At 39.6% G+C, this 19,717-nt stretch overlaps 1 protein-coding gene across 2 annotated transcripts in view; it reads right to left on the bottom strand.

Moving 5' to 3' along the window:
* Positions 1-19,717, bottom strand: part of iffo2b (intermediate filament family orphan 2b) — a 54,815-nt gene that overhangs the window by 12,579 nt on the left and 22,519 nt on the right. For both annotated transcript variants that reach the window (XM_041783670.1, XM_041783671.1), the window contains exons 2-3: positions 5,263-5,323; positions 1,355-1,450 (exon numbers count right to left, since the gene is read on the bottom strand). In XM_041783670.1, the coding sequence (XP_041639604.1) occupies positions 1,355-1,450; positions 5,263-5,323 (157 nt within the window). The remainder of the gene's footprint in view (positions 1-1,354; positions 1,451-5,262; positions 5,324-19,717) is intronic.

The following is a 19,717-nucleotide window of genomic DNA, read 5'->3' as shown; positions in this document are numbered from 1 at the left end:
ATATTGCGATACTATACTGTATGGATTTTTTCTCACACCCCTATTTCAGACCCTTTGCAAAAACACTTTAAAGTTTGCTCAGGTGGCTCTAATTTCTCTTATCATTGCTGGGATGTTTCTACACCTTGATTGGAGTCTACCTGTAGTAAATTAAATTGACTGGACATGATTTGGAAAGGTACACATTTCTCTATAGAAGGCAATGCATATCAGAGAGAAAACAAGCCATGTGGTCAAAAAAACTGAGTAAAGAGCACTGTGGCGGTGGCTGCGTTGTCATTTAGATGGAGCCTTGGACCAGTATTTTGGGCCTCAAATAATTTTTAAAAATGTTTAAAATTATAATTCTAGGGTCGCAGGAGGCCTAGTGGTTTAAGGCGCCCAGTGGTTTGCATGTGTATTTTGTTTTGTCTGAAACTTGGAAATGCATTAATATGAATGCGAATTTAATTTTTAATTTAATTACTATTAGTCGATTAACACAAGACATCAATCAATACAGTTCCCTCAAACTTCTAAGTAGTTATTTCATAAATTTACATAACGATATTCTGTTTGGACAATGTTTTTCAGAGGAGATCCCAGTCATACAAGATGGAAATATGAGCATATTTGTTCTTTCTAAATTAACAACAGTAAATGTTTAATCAGCGGGAGGATTTTATAATGAGCAATGACAATAGAGTCACCACAACTAGAGCACATCTCAAAATACAGGATGTCTACCCACTAAACTAAAACAAACATTTACAAGAGATCTACCACTTCTATCTACGTCACTCACCCGTCTCTGGAGTCAAACATCAGGGAAGAAGTCAAGCACAGAAAATAATATAAGAAATCTGCATATGCCAAAGGAAAAATAAGCAGTGTAGAACAATGAAAGAGGCCTAAATAAACAACAGCATTCGACTATATTTATGCCTGAGCAAGCACTAGCTGTGACTGAGCGCTCTGCAGTATATTACGGCTGTATATCACGCTGAAGCAGGCCTGCCGGGGAACAATACAGGACTGTATAGAACAGGAAGAGCTCCTGATCTACAGCTGCTATCTGAGCTATTTCAATGAAAGATTGTCTTGAAGGATTTGGGTCATTATAGATGTTTTTTTCCTGACTACAGAAATGTAAGGAAGTTGGAGAAGGTTTTACTACATAGAGCTGTCTGAATGTGGCTTTGTCAGACTGTTACAGGAAAGCAATTGTTCACTCCTCAAACACTACAGCTGGAAAGCTCATTGGATTGCTTTAAGGATGGGAGTTAACACAGCACTTTTTTCAATGGGCTGAGAGCTTTGTCAGACTGGAGGAAGTGATGGTGACGTCAACCCTGAGCTCTGAACAAATACTTACATCACTCATCAGACTCTTAAAGACCACGAGCTCAGCCTTCAGCCGGTCCACCTTCTCGCTCAGCTCAGCCCGGACCTCAGATGACTCCTGGGCGCTCTGAGAGAATAACACAGAGATAAACCTTCAATTAAACAGGTGAAACCCCCCACAAACAATGCTATCATACTAAAGGTAACCACGGTAAGCGCTATCTGCTTTATAATGGTTCTGAGATGGGTTTATAAAATTCTGCAATCATTTACATATGGGAGTAAACACCTCTGATGAATAGTTATAAATACTTTCAGGTAGATAAAAGACTGACTCATGTTGCATTCAGATACAGCCTTCTAATTAAAAAGACTTTTATAATGTAACGAGTTTGGCTTGGTTAATGTTTAGCATTTTATGAGTAGTACCAAGAGATTAAAACCTTTCCTTTCCAAATTTTTACAACTAGCATGTAAATTAAATCAACATGCAAGAATGATAAAATGAGTATTTTACTATCTTACACAAGGCATTAATACATCGTCTCTTAGCAAAAGTTACAGATAAATAGAAGTACACCACAGACATCATGTTATGATCTTTGTTTTTATCTTTTGTGGGTTTAATCTGCTGTTGTTATCACTTTTTAATTTAATAATAATAATAATAATAATAATACATTTTATTTATAAGTGCCTTTCTGAACACTCAAGGTCACTTTACAGATAAAAACAAGTACAATAAAAGCAATAGATAAAAGCAGACACAATATAAAATATAAAATGGGACAAAGAAATTACGACGAATAAGCAATCCTGAACAGGTGGGTTTTGAGTCTTAATGTGAAGAGAAGGAGAGAGTCAATGTTCCAGATGTCTGGTGGGAGTGAGTTCCAGATATTTATTTATGTTTCTACTGTGTTTCCTTTTCCCTTTGTCATTGTAATTTGATGCCCTGTGTGAAGAATAGCCTTGTTGCTGAAATGTGCTGTACAAATAAACTTGCCTTGCCTTACAGAGCAAAAATGATCTAAAGTGAGAAGGTATTTAGCTGAATTTAGCTGAATTTAGCTAAGTTAGCGTAAAGACTGGGATTAGGAAGCAGCTAGCTTGGCAAAAAACTTGCAAAGTTAACTTACTAGAGACAACTACTACTACTTCTACATTTTTCAATACAGGGGAAATGAATATTGATACCTGCAAGTTAAAATGCAGGTATATTTAACTTTATTTAAGTTAGCAAAGAGATCAGAAATAAGGAAGAAGCTAGCTTGGCTTTCTCGGAGGGAGAAAAAAAGACCCCCACAATACCTGCAAAGCTAACTTACTAGCTTATAGTAATGTTTTTATTTTATATGGTTGCCAGGAAAAGATTTGTGTCCTCACTTATGAGTTTGAGTTAAGCTGATTTAGCCTAAAATATCTGAAACAAAGTAGCAGCGACCCTGACTGAGTCAAAAACTGAAAAGCTAATTCCTCAGCCTCTCTTACTAAATTGCATGATGTAATTTTTGTTCAGCACATTTGCCAACATAAGAAGAGTGTTACAACACTCCCACCTGCACAGTAATTAGGCTGTAAGTACAGCTGGCAGCAGGTTTGTCTAAAGAGATGTCTGGGCCCCTCAAAGACAAGCACTGGATCAGTAGTGAACACTTTCACCTCCTTGGCCAGGCTTCAATCAGCTTTGAGAGTTTGTTAACAGGTCATTATCAGGGTGAAATGCCCTAACTAGCTTAGCTAAACACATTCCAAGAGTTGAGCTTAACGGGTCTCTGCTCGATGTTGACATTAAAAAAGGGCTCAAGTTGTTTTAAGATGATGGGGTTTGCATTTAAAAACAGTGGGTCAGGACCCAAACGTGGGTCATGGAGCTTTTTCAGTGGGTTGTAAATGTGTGGCTGGAAAAAATATGTGAAATATATATGAAAACACATCCATACATTTGATTGTACTCCATTTCCCCATGACAATAAGTACTTAAAGGATGTTTTCTCAGGGTTATGACCTATTATCTCTCTTATTTGGGATGAAATGGTTGTTTTTCCATTGGTAATTCCTTAAGAAATTGCCCAAATTTCAGGGAGGAAAATACAATACATGCACTCAGGCATCTCAGGGCTTCTTTAATTGTGTGTTTTTAAAGCATTTTGTTATGTCTTTCCTGTGTTTAGTTATATGTTTTGTTTTATTTAAGGTCTAATCTGAAATATTTTCATTCAATAATTTTGAGTAGTTGAACATTTTTTTGAAACGTGAGTCCCCGCTCTAATTAAGAACGTAGTGGCAAGTCCTGAGCAACACACTACATTGGTTTGGTACCAGATTGAGGCAAGAGAATAAATGATTGGACTAAAAGTACAGACTAAAATGTGAGGACTTTTTATGGACTAAAAGTAGACTAAAATGTTTTAGAGTTTATGTCGACTAGACTTAAACTGTAAAGGGTAGAAATGACTAAAATGTGACTAAAACTAAAGGACATATCATCTAAAGACGAAGACTAAAATTAAAAATAGCTGCCAAAATTAACACTGGTCCTGAGGCTCAACCAGTTGATCTAGATCAAAAGTAATATTTGTTTAGTATTGCTCAAATTTAGGACATTTAGGACAATTTTTATTAACCTTCATGAGCCTAGGCTCCAGAAAACCTTCCCTATTTTCCCCTCCTTATGGGCGGCCTTGGTTGGCATAATTTTGGCTGAGTTAAGCTAAATATACATGAAAATTTGAAATAGGAAGCAGATAGTTTGGCTGTTTAATGCTGTAAAAAAAAATACCCAAGTAGGTAAAAGTCAAGCTGCTCTGTTGCAAAAAATACAACTAACGTGTCTTGTTTCAGCAGGCTTGAAGGGTGAAAAAGCTTGCATCGGACAAACTATCTGCTTACCAGCTTTTCTTTTTAATGGGCTGTAGGTTTGTCTTAATATAAATATGGGAAGAGTCTCTGTCTTCTGATTTAACTCAAAGAGAACTGCTGTTTTTGGCAAATATAAAGCTACAATTTTCTTTCCCAAAATATTTTTTTATATTACCAAACTGTGATTTAAAAACCTAATAAAGCTACCTACTGACCCCCTGAACATCTTACCTTTAAAGAGCTTTGATAATCTTAATAATTGTTTTGCCAGTTTAAAAGGAAGTCTACCTGGGGTTACTAACCCAGGAGGTACTAGCTAGAATTTTTATAAAGACTACAAAAAGATTACACTTATATTTCTTATGCCCTTGAATAAAATCAGCCTTTTGGCTCTGAGCGTTTAACAATAAATGGCTGTTTGCGCTGAATTTACAACCTTTGAATAGGTTTCCAGCTCACACACTGCGTCCAACATTAGCCTGTGTGCTCTAAAAGGTTAAAGCCTCAGGGGGACGGCACTCCACCTCTCTATCTGGAGTTTTGCTGACCCAGAATCTAAGACAAACACGTGTGCTGTCAGTGATCGATTCGTGCAAAAGCAGAGATAGGAGAGGATGCCGGCTGGATGAGGCACTCACAGCCGCTTGGATGGTGCATGTTGTTGTGAAACAGCCTCTGAGTGTGACACTTTAAATTGATTCTGCCTCTACATCTATTTCCTGAATAGAAACATAATGGTAGCCTGCTGGTGATATTTGATGTTTGTTTCTATTTTCAGGCCTACAGACTCTTCCTGATGGGTTTGTAATATGGTTTTTCTAATCTGACACACATCCTGCTGGTTGTAGCTGCCTCTGGTCTGCTGAGTCCATAAAACACCTCGAGGAATTGGGCTATATATAAATGTTTATGCACGTGCTGTTCTGGCAGTTTTCAGAATATATGTGCACACTCATGTTTTCCTCCGATGTTATTTGTGCCTCTTGTCTGCATGTGGTTAACGACCCTTGGCGGGGTTTCCAATGTCTGTGCATTAGCATGTTTGTGGAATATATTATAATGTTTATGTTTCCAAACCTGCTGCAGGGACTCCACCGTGGACTCCAGCTGCTCTCGTTTGGACAGCTCCTCCTCCCATCTGCAACACAGAGCACAAAGGTGGGTCACTTACTGCTAAAGCCGGTCTCCAGTGGGCAACCAAGCAGGTTAATGCTACTTTTGTGGGGATAATACCCCCATATCTTATTTCAAAATGCCCTTGACAGTGTGGCTTCACACCCACATCTCCCCCTCCTATTTTCAATCCTTTGTCTCCCTCTTTTTCTATGTGCAGCCTTTTATCTTTACAGCCCCACTGCCTCAATAAAAAACTATAGGGTGAAAGGAGTCCCATCATTCTTCAAGCACAGCAAACATTACTCATGAAGCGCTTTTGAGTGACTGCAGAGGGACATTTGAGCTCTAACACACCCAGAAGGGTGGGGTATCTCTGTGCTGCAGCATGAATTCTTTCATGTGAATGGCTTCATTCCTTGTGCAGTCTCAAGAGGAGTGAGGAATCTGTTTACAGAATTTTCACAGGCAAAAATTTACAGCAATTCAAAACTGTTTTTGTTCAAATGACTGCAAGGAAACATACAAAGAAAACCCCGAATCTGGGCTAATGCCACAAACATTTGTGCAAAGCATTCTGAATTTATACCACTATCAAGAATAGATAAATGATTCATCACAGCAGAGAAACCAGTTGGGTAGACAGTCACAAACAGCTCCAGCAGAAGACTTGAAAAGCAAACTTACATCTTAGCAAAGTGGTGCTAATTTAAGCATGTAAAGAAGCTCATCTGATCAAATAAATCTTTTTTCAAGTGTTTAAACAAGATGTTCACCAATTTAACAACAATAACATCATTTTTAGGGAAGGTTAGGTAGCACTCGGGCTGCCCACTTGGAGAAACATAGCCTCTGTTGGGTCTCTCCACAGACATATGAAGTAGTCAGCCAGTGGGAAAACTGGCCAGGGGGGTCTAAAGGCATGAGAGCTTCTGCATCCCCACAATCATATTATGGGTGGGGTTGAGAGAGATGGACAGGCATATTTCTCATGATCGTGATGGTTTTAGTGGAGGTTAGTGCTTCTAAAATGTACAGAAAAAAGTGGGTCACGACTAGTCAGCTGTTTGGCTGACGGCTGGCGGTCGTGGTCAGCCCTGCTCTCTACAAGTCAGTTGACCTAACCCCTTAAATCCCCTTTCTTCCCCATTCTGATGCTCGATTTGAACTTCAGAAAATTGTCTTGACCACATCTTCGTGACCAGATGCATTGTTTTGCTGCCATGTGATTGGCTGATTAGCTATCTGTGTTAACAAGCATTTGACAGGTGTAACTAATAAAGTGACCAGTGAGTTTATATATATAATTGTGTTATGCATGAAATGCAAGGCTTAAAAATACTGAAATAAGATCAGTTAGTTGTGAAGAGAAGCTGTAGGAGGAGGAACAAAAGTGTTGTGTGTATGTAGAAAATTAACTGAAAGAAAAGTACTATAAATAACCTGTAGGTGTCAAAACTTTGTTAACAATGCCCTAAGCAGTCTCTGTTATTTTTTCAATTGGAAAAAAAGAGCGTAAAAAGCCACACAGACTGCAAAAACCCACTACCACTCTAAATACAGAGATATTGATTCACATGAGACTAGTTACCTGTGGACTTTTGTGTGTGCTGAAATATGGTCAGAATTTTTACTACCCAAATTACAGAAATGGTAGATTCACACAGAATTAAAAACACAGATGTCCTGTGCGTTTATGCCTAGGCAATATCAATCCCATGTGAATAGGGCTTATGATTCATACAGTTGGTAAAGTCTATGAATCATTATGATGGTAAACAATACGAAGGACAAAGGTTGAGATGTCTGGGTCTCCACTGACTGTATTTTTAGTGTTTATGGTTTGAACCTAGGTCAGACCAAAAAGCATAGTTCTGTTAGCATGGCTAATAATAGAGTACCCAACTCCCCCTCCATTTGGCTGCAAGCTTTGACCAGCAACATATATCTCTTTACCTCCCCTGACATACGTATCACTTCTCTGCACTATGGCAGATATGTCAAAACTAAATAAGTCGCCCCTTCATTTGCATTGCTGCATGAAATGAATATGAGTCACAAAAGCATCAGTCTGCATGCCTCTGTTTCACTCAGCTCCTAACACACACTTATCTTGTTCCCTGAGATCTGAGACAGCAGGCGTGCTGAGTCACGGATGCTTCCCAAAACAGAGTTTGAGGTTGAGAATGAATAAAGAGCTCATTCAGTTATATGAAGTAACCGCACAGCATCAGACACTCATGATGATGAGCCGCTGCGGCCACATAGACGACAGCGGAAGAGAACTTGAGAGGGTCTTTTCTGCATTTGAGAGAGGGAAGAAGAGACGGTGGTAAGATTTGTGTGACTAGTGTTTTACTATAAATGTTTACTAGAGGACAGAAAGTCGACATCTGACTTTGCTGCATGTAAAGCCTTTGCCATGGAGAAACGTAAACACGGCTACAAGCATTACAGCATGCGTCACAAGCATTCACTTTCTCAGGCTTTCTCTTTCTTGTTCTCATTCAGGTCTCACTGAATACACACTGTCTAATTAGAGAGAAGTATTCCTTGGCTGGGTGTGCCAGCTTGCTCAGTGGTTGAGGCCTTGTTTTCTTAAAAAAAATGCTGGCACGACTGCTCCACTGTGTCCACAACACTGTCTGCCGCAGGACTCTAGCTGAGGTCGCAGGAGTTCAGAGCATCCTCTGCAGACACAAAACTGTGTGTCACAGCATCTGCATCACTTCCTGGAGTCACCACTGTCTCCCTGTCTTTAATAGTGTGGATGATACCTGGAGAACATTATTACATTGACCTACTGATGCAGGGAAAGTCTCTGTGTCGACAATGTGTCAACACTGCTTGTATCAACCATCAGAGATAATGAAGTCATTGACAGGTCCTAGCAGCAGAAGCTTGCAACATATTTCAGAGCAGTTAAGAACTATAAAAGCCAAACTGAAAACCAACAACTGTCCTCAAGCATCAATGCTTAATTTTCTTATTCAAACAAATGAAACAGCACTGGTTATTAAAAGCATTCATTTGGCGTCTCAGTCATATTTGTGATTCATTTTTTCCTCTACCTGTGGTGTGACTGAGTCAGATAAACACACCCGGAGTCTCCTTACAAGGACAAAGACAGCGGGATGGTTGGAGCCTGTGTCAGCTCATAGACATCTGTTTACAGCCTGAATAATCCCTGGCAATCTCACTCTAATAAATCACAGAACTGTGAGCTGTTACAGAGGTGTCAGTCCACCCAAGGCCAACGGAAGATGGAGCAATAAACAGAAGGGTTTCTTTTCCATCTTTAATGAGGAAATAAAACATTTAATTAATGAAAATAAACCATTTCATTTACATTAAGGAAACTGAAATATCCCCGGGTGATGTAAAATGAAACTACTAAAAAGTGCAAAAAAATGACATTCCTCAAGGGAGGGAGGCTGGCTGCAAAAAAACCCAAAACAACAACAACAACAACAAAACAAGAAATCCCCATTAGAACCCAGTGTTAAAAGACAATTTTTGTATTATAGCATGGAATATAAAAAAAGATGGTTGTTATCATTGATTGACTAGGACCAAAACCGTTTTATTTACCAGGTTGTCAACATGCTTATCTCTGTAGAATTTAAAATTCTAATACAGGGATTCATAAGAATTCCTTCACTTTTGCAGCCAGCTTAAAGTGGACATTTGAAGAACTGCAGTTTTTTGCCATTCTGCACTGGTTTCAGTTTTTAACACTGGAGGTTACCACTCAGTTTACAGCCTAGTTTAATAGAAAAATAATAATAATAATTTTAAAGATAATAATTTGCTAAATTCTTAATTCACTAAAAACTGTATTGGAGATATTTTTCTGATTCCTCAGCTCCTTCTTTACCTGTTACTAGATAGTAGATTGATCTAAAGCTTTGGTTCCCAACCTGAGGTCTGGACCCCCTGGACCTCAAGGTTAGTGCTAGGCTTTGCATATACAAATATTGGCCGACCTAAATAGGAGTAACACACTCTGTGGATCGCTTATGCAAACGTCTGTTGGGAAATTATCAATAGAATTTAAACTATTTGGGCCCAGACGGCCTTGCAGTTACCTCACACCCACATGTATGTGGGTTCAAGTCAGGCCTAAGGCTCCTTTCCCACATGCCCCCTCACCACCACCCTCTCATCCCTGTTTCCAACTCCATGCAATGTCCTCCTCTCTAAAATAAATGCATAAAAGTCCAAAAAGCTGAAATCGATCACTTTAAAGATAATTACATGATGGTAAGTGAACATGAGCTTGTCCAGCCCTTTTCTGGTCATCTGACAATTCAAAGCGCTTCTTTTTTTCAAGATCAATTTTGGGCTTTTTGTGCCTTTAATTGATAGTGGAGAAAAGTGGATAGAGTTAGAAACAGGGATGAGAGATTGGGGAGAGACATGCAGGAAAGGGCTGCAAGCTGGATTTGAACCCTGCCCACCCACGTACATTGGGCGCACCTTAAAACACCAGGCCATCTGCGCCCCTAAAGTGCTTTTAACACTGCAGATGAAACTTACCCATTTACTCCACATCCACACACTGATGGCGAAGGCTGATGCTGAGTCGCATCAGTATTAACTAATCCCACTCATATGCATCCACACACATTCACACACCACTGATGCAGCTGTGAGAGCAAACTGGGGTTCAGTGTCTCGCCAAAGAACAGACCGACATGTGACTGTATCTAAACCAGTGGTTCTCAACTGCTCATGCCTCAGGACCCATCAATGCCTTTGATGACGCGCTGTGACCCAGATTTCCAAAAATTTCCAACAATGCACGTTTAAATAAATAAAAATATTGCACTTAAGATCTTGCATGGAACAGAAATGATGACAGGAACAAGAGACGGAAAAACTCACATTTTACGACCCCCTTTGATAACTTGTAACTTTTAGCCAATTTTCTAGAGATTTTGAGAAATTACTCCATTAACATGGTAAAAGCAGCTCTTTAATTGTAAGAAAAATGAGATAAATAAGTTGAAATATCAATAAAACATTTACCACAAAAAATAGAATAAAATAAAAGGTATGGTTGCATGTTCTTCATAGACTTCTCAACCCACCTGTTGAGAACCACTGATCTAAACTATAGGGTTGGGGGTTTCATTACAGCAGACTGCATTTGAGATTGTCTTGGAAACCAGAACACGTCACGTGAGAGTTTTTTTAAACTTTGAAACTTCAATGATTTTAAATCTTATGCATCAAAAGGGAAAAAGCAACATGTGAAAGTGAACAGTATTTTATGAGGATACTGCTGTGCAACACTGAATGAGAAAACAAACTGTCTCACATCAAACAGAAATTTTCTCATACAATTTTCTCTGCTGAACAAAAGCATTCTTGCAGCGCCTGCCCGCTAACACTCCCTGCCTTGTGTGGTATGCCTGAGAGTCACGATTGCATGCGAGCAACTTTATGATTTCCCATCACTGTGCCTGCAAACACGTAGTGTGCACACATCCACATGTGACAAGCATGTGTTCTTGTGTTGATACTTATCACAGGCATGCTCATGTTGACAGCTTTATGGCAGCTTTAATGATTTAATTTAGAAGTTTGATTAATGCCAGCAAGAATTAGAAAAAAAATTAAAGATTAGATCTCTGAGGCAATTATGAATTATTATTTAAATGATCAAATGTTGTATGGTGCGTGAGCATTGTAGTGCTAGGAAACAGGCAGTAAATACCAAAGGAGCACGGGGAAAACTCAAAGGTGTGGTTGCATATCATTCTTATAAGCCTCTGTTACTCACAGCAAATAAAAGTTTGAGTCAGACAACACCCTGTTTCAACTATACGATGGTCTGGAGAGTGTTACATATCCCTGATAGGAATTTCTCTGTAACCAGAATGCTGATTACAGGCTCAAACACTAATCCTAGGTCTTAAAAGCAGATTATACATATTTGTGCCAGTAATACACCCCCTGTAATCAAGTTTTTTATTCAATTTTCACTCTTAACTCCTTAACTTTGAGTGTATGGGATAAAATGTAGTAATTATAATGTCTAAAAGGTGAAGAACTTTTTCATCGGATGTCATCAGTCTGTCCTGGCCCCGCACCCCACCTGAACTGCAAAAGGTATACATTACTGGATTCTACAGCTTATGAAAAGCGTCTGTCAACATATTCCCATTAGCAATTGGTGTAGTGCACATTTTGTACATGGAAAGTTAAGAAAACTTGAAACGTCAGCATTAGATGCCTGCAAACCATTTTGTGGAGCATTAAATAGGCTAATGTTAATGCTAACAAACCTCAGTGATGTGACTTTTTACTTGTGACTTTTAACCAGATGAGATTTTGAAAAGAAAGCAGTCGTGACTTCCTCTTCGAGTAGTCTGATGAGCATATTTGACATTTGAATGAAACACTAAACACAGTGCCCTTGAGGTGAATTAGAGAAGAGGACAGTGGATAGAGTCAGAAACAGGGATGAAAGCTGGGGAAGAGACATGCAGGAAAGGAGCCACATGCCGGACTTGAACGCTGGCCGCCTGTGTATACGGGGCGCAACCTAACCGTTAGGCCATCTACGCCCCAATTTTCACAGTTATACCTTAGAAAAATGGTCGAATGATAAAGGCAACACTGATACGAGGTATCCCGAGAGGTAAGAGTGAACATTTATTTAACATAGTGTGGTAAGTGTAAGCAAACCACAGCTTAATGAAATAAGATTAACAAGGATGTCTACAATTCGCTGGTGTTTGGCCAGAACCTTCTATCCCCATTTTTCATGATTTTAATTTTTTTCCCACAAATTAGTACGGGTGAGGGAAAAAATCAGTTCAGCATAGTATCACGATATTTTGCACATCGACATATCAACCATATCTTCCGCAAAGTATCAATTTTTAAAAACTGATTTGCTGATATGAACTGAAGTCTATGATACTGGATAATTAGCATCAGTTACTTTTCTTTTCACGTGATTATGCTGTTGCGCCCTTTGTCCAATGAGGTCATACAGCTGGAGAAAGTTAGTACAGCCAATAGCATTTTTCTGCTTGCTAACAAAACAGCCAACTTCAGCTTCACGTTAGCTCATCATATCTTTTCAATGTAGCCACATTATTTTGTTCTTTGACAACCAGACATCCGTTATAACTGTAGTGAAAGGTTGTAGTCTAAGCCCACTCAGCTGTAAACCATTAACATGAACTTGAACACTGTTTGTTCCAGTTAATTTGGTAATAGGTCAATGTAGCCTAACGCCAACACCAGTACTGCAACCAGTCTTTAGCAGTGAATAGTTTGTGATTTTAGGACAAAGCCATTATTTTCTGTTTTGTGCTGCCATAGAAACCAAACTTCTATGGCATTTAGTTAAGAATCTTCCATTTTAGAATGCTGCTCTCATCACAGTCCCTTTGAGTGAACATTCCAGATTCTCAGAGTTTAACCATATAAGGTCTTGTTTGCTCATTTCTGTCTGGCGAGTAAACTTTGAAGGTGTTCTTCTGAGTCTGGCATTCGATTTAAGATTTATTGTTTGGTTTGTGCGTTTCAGTGTAACTACAGAACGAACGTTACAATGAGTTTCATAGAAGGAAGCAAAGGTGTGTACAGAGCCATAAAGGTGTTGTTCGACACACCAATATATGAACGAGCCATGCAGATCTGCTGGCACAACCCTTCGTATCGGAGCAAGATCGCTCTGCTCACTGAACTTCTGAGGCTTCAGCAGAACGACCAGCTCCCACCAGCGGTGACTGTTGATGCCATGACAGAGCTGCTGGTAGAGGAGAGTAAAAAAACTCTCAGAGTTCAACTCTGGGAGTTTGAAGTTGAGGACTTTGAAAAGGAAGAAGTCAGACCTCTGCTACAACTGGTGTGGGATGTGAACACCAAAATGCAAATGAGAGACATTGAGTTTGAAGCCAGGAGATTGCTGAACTCACCAAAGGACATGCCACCTGCATTTAAACACCCAAAGATTCTCAGCCAGGCTGGAGATTATGCCAGGATGCTGGCAGAGCAGCAGAGAAAAGCTCCTGTGTCCAGACTGTGCAGCCCAGAAGAGGTGGTGATGGATATGATCCCAAAAGTTATTCAGGGCTTCTGGAGACCCAAAAACAACACCACAAACACCATGCCATCGCAGAAGCTTGGCAAAATGGCGGTTGGGGTCACCAAAGCTGTGCTTGACCAAGTCCTCTCCACTCTTTCTTTGGCCCAACATCAGGCCACCTTCTCCAAATCAACCAGAGATGACACGGTCCTCTCTGTTGATAAAAAGGTTCGCCGAATGTTTCCTCCAGAGATTCTCAGGAAAAAACTGAACTGCTTTGAGGCTGAGATACTGAACATTATCACTGATGTTTCAGTGGATCACATTCGTGAACTGTTTGAGCCGAAGACTCAGAAAGACCTGCCTACAAATGAACCTCCTGCTGCAAATGTCAGCAAGGGCTTACTGAGTGTAAACCAGGCCTCTAAACAAGTGAGTCCAGAGCAAGGGTCTGCTGAAGAGCCAGCTATAACACTTGTAGAAACCCTACCCGCTGAGGGCACCACTAAGTCTTCAGTCCTGGAGGGTCCGGTTCAGACTGAGACTCTCAGTCTGAACCCAAACGATGCTGTGGTGCCATCTCCAACACCTGCTGTAGCCCTGCCAGCTGAAGTGTCCCTCAATGCTTCAGTCCTGGAGGGTGGAGCTATATCTGAGGAGCCAAGGAGAGATCAAGACTCCGATGAGGTGCCTGCTGTACCACTTCTTGTAACTCCACTAGCTGTAGTTACTGATGTAGCTTCAGTCCTAGGGGTTGAGGTCAGGCCTGAGGATCTCAGCCTAGAACCGGATCATGATGTGGTCGATCCAACATCATCTCATGTCTCTCCCAGTTTGAAAGATCTTCAGACCACCGGTGATAAGGAGCAGAGTAAGCCAAAGAGAAAGAAAAGGTCAAGAATGGACCGCTTCTTTCACTGGCTTGGAAAAGTATTCTGCTGTTTTAAAACTCAGGATGAAGACTGAGAATTCTTCAGTTTGATTATTTTAATACTGACACATGTCAGAATAAAAAACAAAAAAAATAAATAAATACTTGTTTTATTGTAGTCAGTATGTATCATCAGTGTATTTTACTGAATTTTGAGAATATAAGTAACACAAAGGTAAGGTTTCCAGACTGGAAATTTTAGTTGAATTCACTTATTTTGTCTGATATGTAACTGTTTGTCAGCTGGGTGTAAACAACTCCCCTTTTTTATAGGAAAGACATACAATGAGGAAAGATATAATATAGAAAATTTACCTAAAATGGCCCAAGGAGATTCAGAGCAGCAAAACGGCATAAAACTGTAGCTAAATGAAAAAGTGGGTGAAATATCATTTAGGCCTACATATATTTTAGACCATTACTTTTATATATTTGATTCAAAGTTAAATTATGTTCTTTGGTGATTTTTTTTCCAATCAAGGTCTCTTTATTGTGTGATTTTTGCAATATACAAAAATATTAAAAGGTGTCATACATTGTTTGACAGGATTTAGACCAAAGAAAAACAAAACAGGAAAGAAAAAAGGTGTTCAGAATACAGAATGACCCCCACCCATAAACCCACCTACTAGACAACATACTACACAAGTGTCAGTCATCCCACACTATCAGCACAGAAAAAAAGACACCATGGGATTACATTATCTACTCCCATTTTCTCAACAAATACTAAGAAAGGCTTCCAGGTTTCATAAAATCTCAAGGTGGAGCCTTGAAGAGAATATCTTATCTTCTCCGGCTTGACATATTGCATAATCTCTTTAATCCAATGAGGATGTTTAGGAGGTAGAGGATCTTTCCATCTAAACAATATAAGGCGCCTGGCCAACAAGGTGCAGAAGGCCAGCATGTTACACCTGTTCTTATTCAGATGCACGCCTGTGTCGTTACACCAAACAAGGCAGTGAGGGGAGAAGGATCTATCGGCACCTCATATACTTTTGAAAGAGTTTTAAAAATGGACTCCCAAAAGTTGTACAACCCAGGATGAGCCCAAAAGGCCTGTTTACACCTATCACAAGTAGGGTCTAGGTCTGGCCTAATTTTGGACAGTCTAACCTTCAACCAGTGAAGCCTGTGGACTATTTTATATTGTACAACAACGTGTCTTTGACAGACAGATGATGTGTAAATTCTTCGTATAATTTTCGACCAAGTTTCATCTGAAATTTGTTCATTCAAGTCCTCTTCCTATTTGGCTTTAAGGTGAGTTAGAGTTTTTGAGTTATGCTGGTTAAGTAGGTTATAAATCCTATCAATAATCTGATTCAAGTCTGCTCTGATCTTGAAAATGGAATCTAACAAGGGTGTTGGAGAATATGTGGGAAAACAGTCGGTGTGTGAGGTGATAAATTTCTGCAATTGTAAATATCTATAAAAATGAGATCTAGGGATATCAAATTTGCTTACTAGTTGCTCGAAAGATGCAAAGGGATTATTTATAAAGAGATCCTTTAGAGATGATATTCCTCTGTCAAACCAGATGTCAAAGGCTCTGTCTGACACTGAAGGAGTAAACATGGGATTCTTAACTATTGGAGCAAAGAGAGGTATATTGTGGAGCACAAATGCTTTCAGAAATTGGTTCCAAATTTTCACTGACTGCATCACAATGGGGTTGGCAGTAAAACTGGAGAGAGGTTTAACCAATGACAGATCAGCACATAATAACGCTGGTAGAGAGGTGCATTTACAGGATGCATTCTCTATGGTTAGCCACTTAGGAGAATTTAAGGTGTTTAAATCTCTCATCCAGTACATCAAATGTCTTATTTTTGCCGCCCAATAATAATGTTCTTTGGTGAATTTAAAGTTAAAAAAACATTAAATCAAAGCTACAGGCAGCATTGAGGAGGATCATAGCTGTTTTTTAGCAGTGAAATGATTGTGACTGAATCACTCCACAAAATTCAATTTTTTGGTGTTTTTAGCCAAATATAAAAAAAAATTGACACAAATATATCAAAAATTATACTTCAATTCAGCTTTAAAGATTTAAAGGAGCTCAGGTTACCCCTTTAAAGCCTGAAAACACAAATTATAGCCAGAAAATTTTAAATTTTTTGGGACTAAAATGATTATTCCACTTTCTACTGAAATCCAAAAAAATCAAATTTCCATAAAATTCAACATATATATTTATCGTGTCTCATTTGATACATTAGGTGTTTTTGGTAACTGATAATCCACTTGCGGGCATTTTTATTATTTATCAGATTGTATTCAGAAGTTTTTTTGTAGTAATTTATTTTTTATTTATTTTAGTGATCATATTGAGTAGATAGAGGTATCATAAAAGTATGTATTAAATATGATACAACAGGCTTTAAGGGATTAATATGACTCACTTCTTAAAAATGCTTATATACTCACAAGGTCTGCTACGACACCACACTGTGGTCTTCTCTAAAGTCAAACTGTAAAATGGCCCATATTTTTATGAGATAAAGTTAACTGGTACCTGTTGGTTATTATGGGCACCAAAGTAGTCTGAAACTTTTTATAAGCTTTTCGCAGAGTGAAGTGACAACTGGACATGCCATTGTTGCCCAACATGTAAATAAATACTATTTATATGCAACTATAAATCACGTAAATTAGCCTTGCAATTAACATTCTCATTGTAGACACGACATATTTTGTGAAAGGGTTGAATGAAACTTGCACTTGCACACTCTGATCACTGTGCTTGCGTGTGAACGTCAGGGGAGTTCTCTTTGAAAAGTCTCACACAAAGGTTGAAGTCAAATCTACTGTTTTTCTCAAATAGCTACAAAAAGCGACAACCACTTCTGTTATCTCTCTCAGATTCACATCAACAGCATCGCCAGCAAACACCGCTAACTGCTAAATAATCACAATTATTCAGGTTCATATGGAAGTCTGCAGGTAGACCTATTTCCTGCCAGGTTGTTAAGATGCTGTTTGATCATTTACAAAAGAAAAAATACCGACCAGTTTGGAGCAGCTGGTTGGGCGGTGGTCAACCATGGTGTCCCACTGTGCACTGCACAACCAATGTGCATAATCAGGCTGAAAGCTGGCCCAACTTCCAGCTACTGTATGTTAGATTATGACAAAAACTCAATATTACATTTTATACCTCGCCCTAATTAATGCTTATTCAATCAGCACCACTTGACAAACACACATGATTTACACCTATAAATGTTTCTTTATTAGCAGTTATTAATTGGCACTTATTGCTGTTATTAACATTTGGCAGAGTGGCTGTTCTGAGATCCCCTGCCCTTCCACAAGCCTACATTGAAAGCATTAAGCAGTAACAGCACACGTTCCTGCTCTTCCTATGCCAATAAGGAAAGCGCAACGCAGGGAGAGACGTAAAAAAAAAAAACAGAGCAGAGGAGGCATCAATGACAACAGAATGAGATAAATTTAAGTCAGAAGCAAAATAAAGGAGGAGCTGGGGTGGAGGAGGGTTGCAAAAAGCAGCTTGCATAGAGCAGCAGATCATAGCAAGGAAATTGGAGTTTATATAAGGCAGCATGAGAGCAACGAGCCAACAGCATGCTTAGAGCAAATCAGCTGGCCGTCAGCTGATAGGGGATTGCATGAGATCAGCTGATTTCAATTATGGCAGCCTGCCTGGACCAACGCTATATGCTGTGCTCTTTTATACAGTTAGAAGAGCCATTATTTTTTCTGAGCGTTCAATTTTCTTGAGGACACAATGTAATGTCTCTTCTCAAAACCAAGGCTCTTAGTCTAAACAATATAAAGACGTTTTATAGGGACATTAAAAATCATTCTCATGAGTGCCTGCAGTAGTAAAACAGGAAGTGTTACATGATAACAGATTCAAGAATCGATACATCTGGCTACATGCAGGACAAACACCCATTGAGCCCCACTGCTGTATGAAGTGAGGCCACTGACAGCTCTGATGTATCACTCCTGAGTGTCCAGAGAGCACGTGATTCCTTCTATATACCCCTATAGGTGTCTATAATGTCTTCTCCATGCCTTCCCCACCCTCCATGGGCGATTACAGGGCGCACACGCAGAAGCTATGATTTACTCTCAGGACATTCTTGACATGATATCGCCTGGATCGGAGGAGCAGGATGGGAAGCATGTGTGGCAGAAATGTGAAAAAGAAGGCACTGGAAAGATTACTAAGACAAGAAAAAGGGAAGGTTTGACTATAGTAGGTCATCGATTGAGTGTCATGATGCTCTGTAATCAATAGCCCCTCCAGACTCCACAGAGACACATGTGTAGCGTGCTAATGAGGCAGCCGTGGGTAGTAGATCAGCTAAAATGGCAGCTCTGGAGCCCACGTCTGTCTGCTTTGAGGGTCAATGTGACGAGACAACACTCCAAGGTCAACACTCATTTCATTCCTCTGCTTCTTCTGACTTCACCTCACTCTCTGACCTCAATCCATATCCATAACACAAAACCACACACACATCTGTCCTCCAGCGCTCCATCTTCTCAATCCTCCCATCTAGTGTCCATGGAAACTGTCCCGGATGTGCATGCGGATTAAATCCAAGATCAACTCAATCATGTAAACAGTGTGCAGAGATGTCAGGCAGTAGCATTGCTCTCTGACTGATGATTCCTCTGTCTACGATCCACAAGCACGGTCAGACTTAAATATAGCCCTCCACACCCAGACAGGACACAGACACCACCAGGCCCAACAGCAGGAGGAATGCTGCTGTTGCTAAGTGACCGCACACATTTCCCCAGGACATTATTTACAATAGTCCTCAGGGACAGAGAGCGCATTTTGCTGGTAGCTTATAGAGGGGGCAGTAGAGGTAAGCGTTCTTTTGGGTAAACATGAAAAAGTGTGATCTTCACAGGCCAGACAGCAGCAGAAACAAAGAGAGAACAGTTGGCTCTGAGGTGAATTTTAATGTCGCCATGCTAATTCAGGACAATGACGACAATTACAGGTTGAAAACATCCTGATATCCTGACAATGACATTGATGACTGCAGATTGTCCAGATTTCTTTATGTCCGATGAAGTTAGACTTCAGTATCGTGTCACATTTAATTCGCCATTGTCTGAAATGTACTGTGATACATTACTTTACACAACATGCAAAAGTATTCAGACACCAAATCATTACACCAACAGGGACTGTACTAACATTGTATTCAAATACATGTACTTTAATGTGGAGTTGGCCCTCCTCTCGTAGCTAGAACAGCCACCGCTCTACCTGAAAGGCTTTCCACAAGATTGTTGAGTGTTTAGTGGGAATTTGTGCCCATTCATTCTGTAGCGCATTTATGAGGTCAGGCACTGCAATCAAAGGAATTAATGTATAATTAATGAATTAATTGTAATGTATTATGTTTGGTGTATATTTTCTTACATAAGTTTTTATTTGCATA

The sequence above is a fragment of the Cheilinus undulatus genome, linkage group 3 (genome assembly GCF_018320785.1).
Source record: "Cheilinus undulatus linkage group 3, ASM1832078v1, whole genome shotgun sequence".
In the NCBI taxonomy this organism is placed as follows: Eukaryota; Metazoa; Chordata; class Actinopteri; order Labriformes; family Labridae; genus Cheilinus; species Cheilinus undulatus.
The sequence above is the reverse complement of the archived record's forward strand: the minus strand, read 5'-3'. Positions and strand labels throughout refer to the sequence as shown.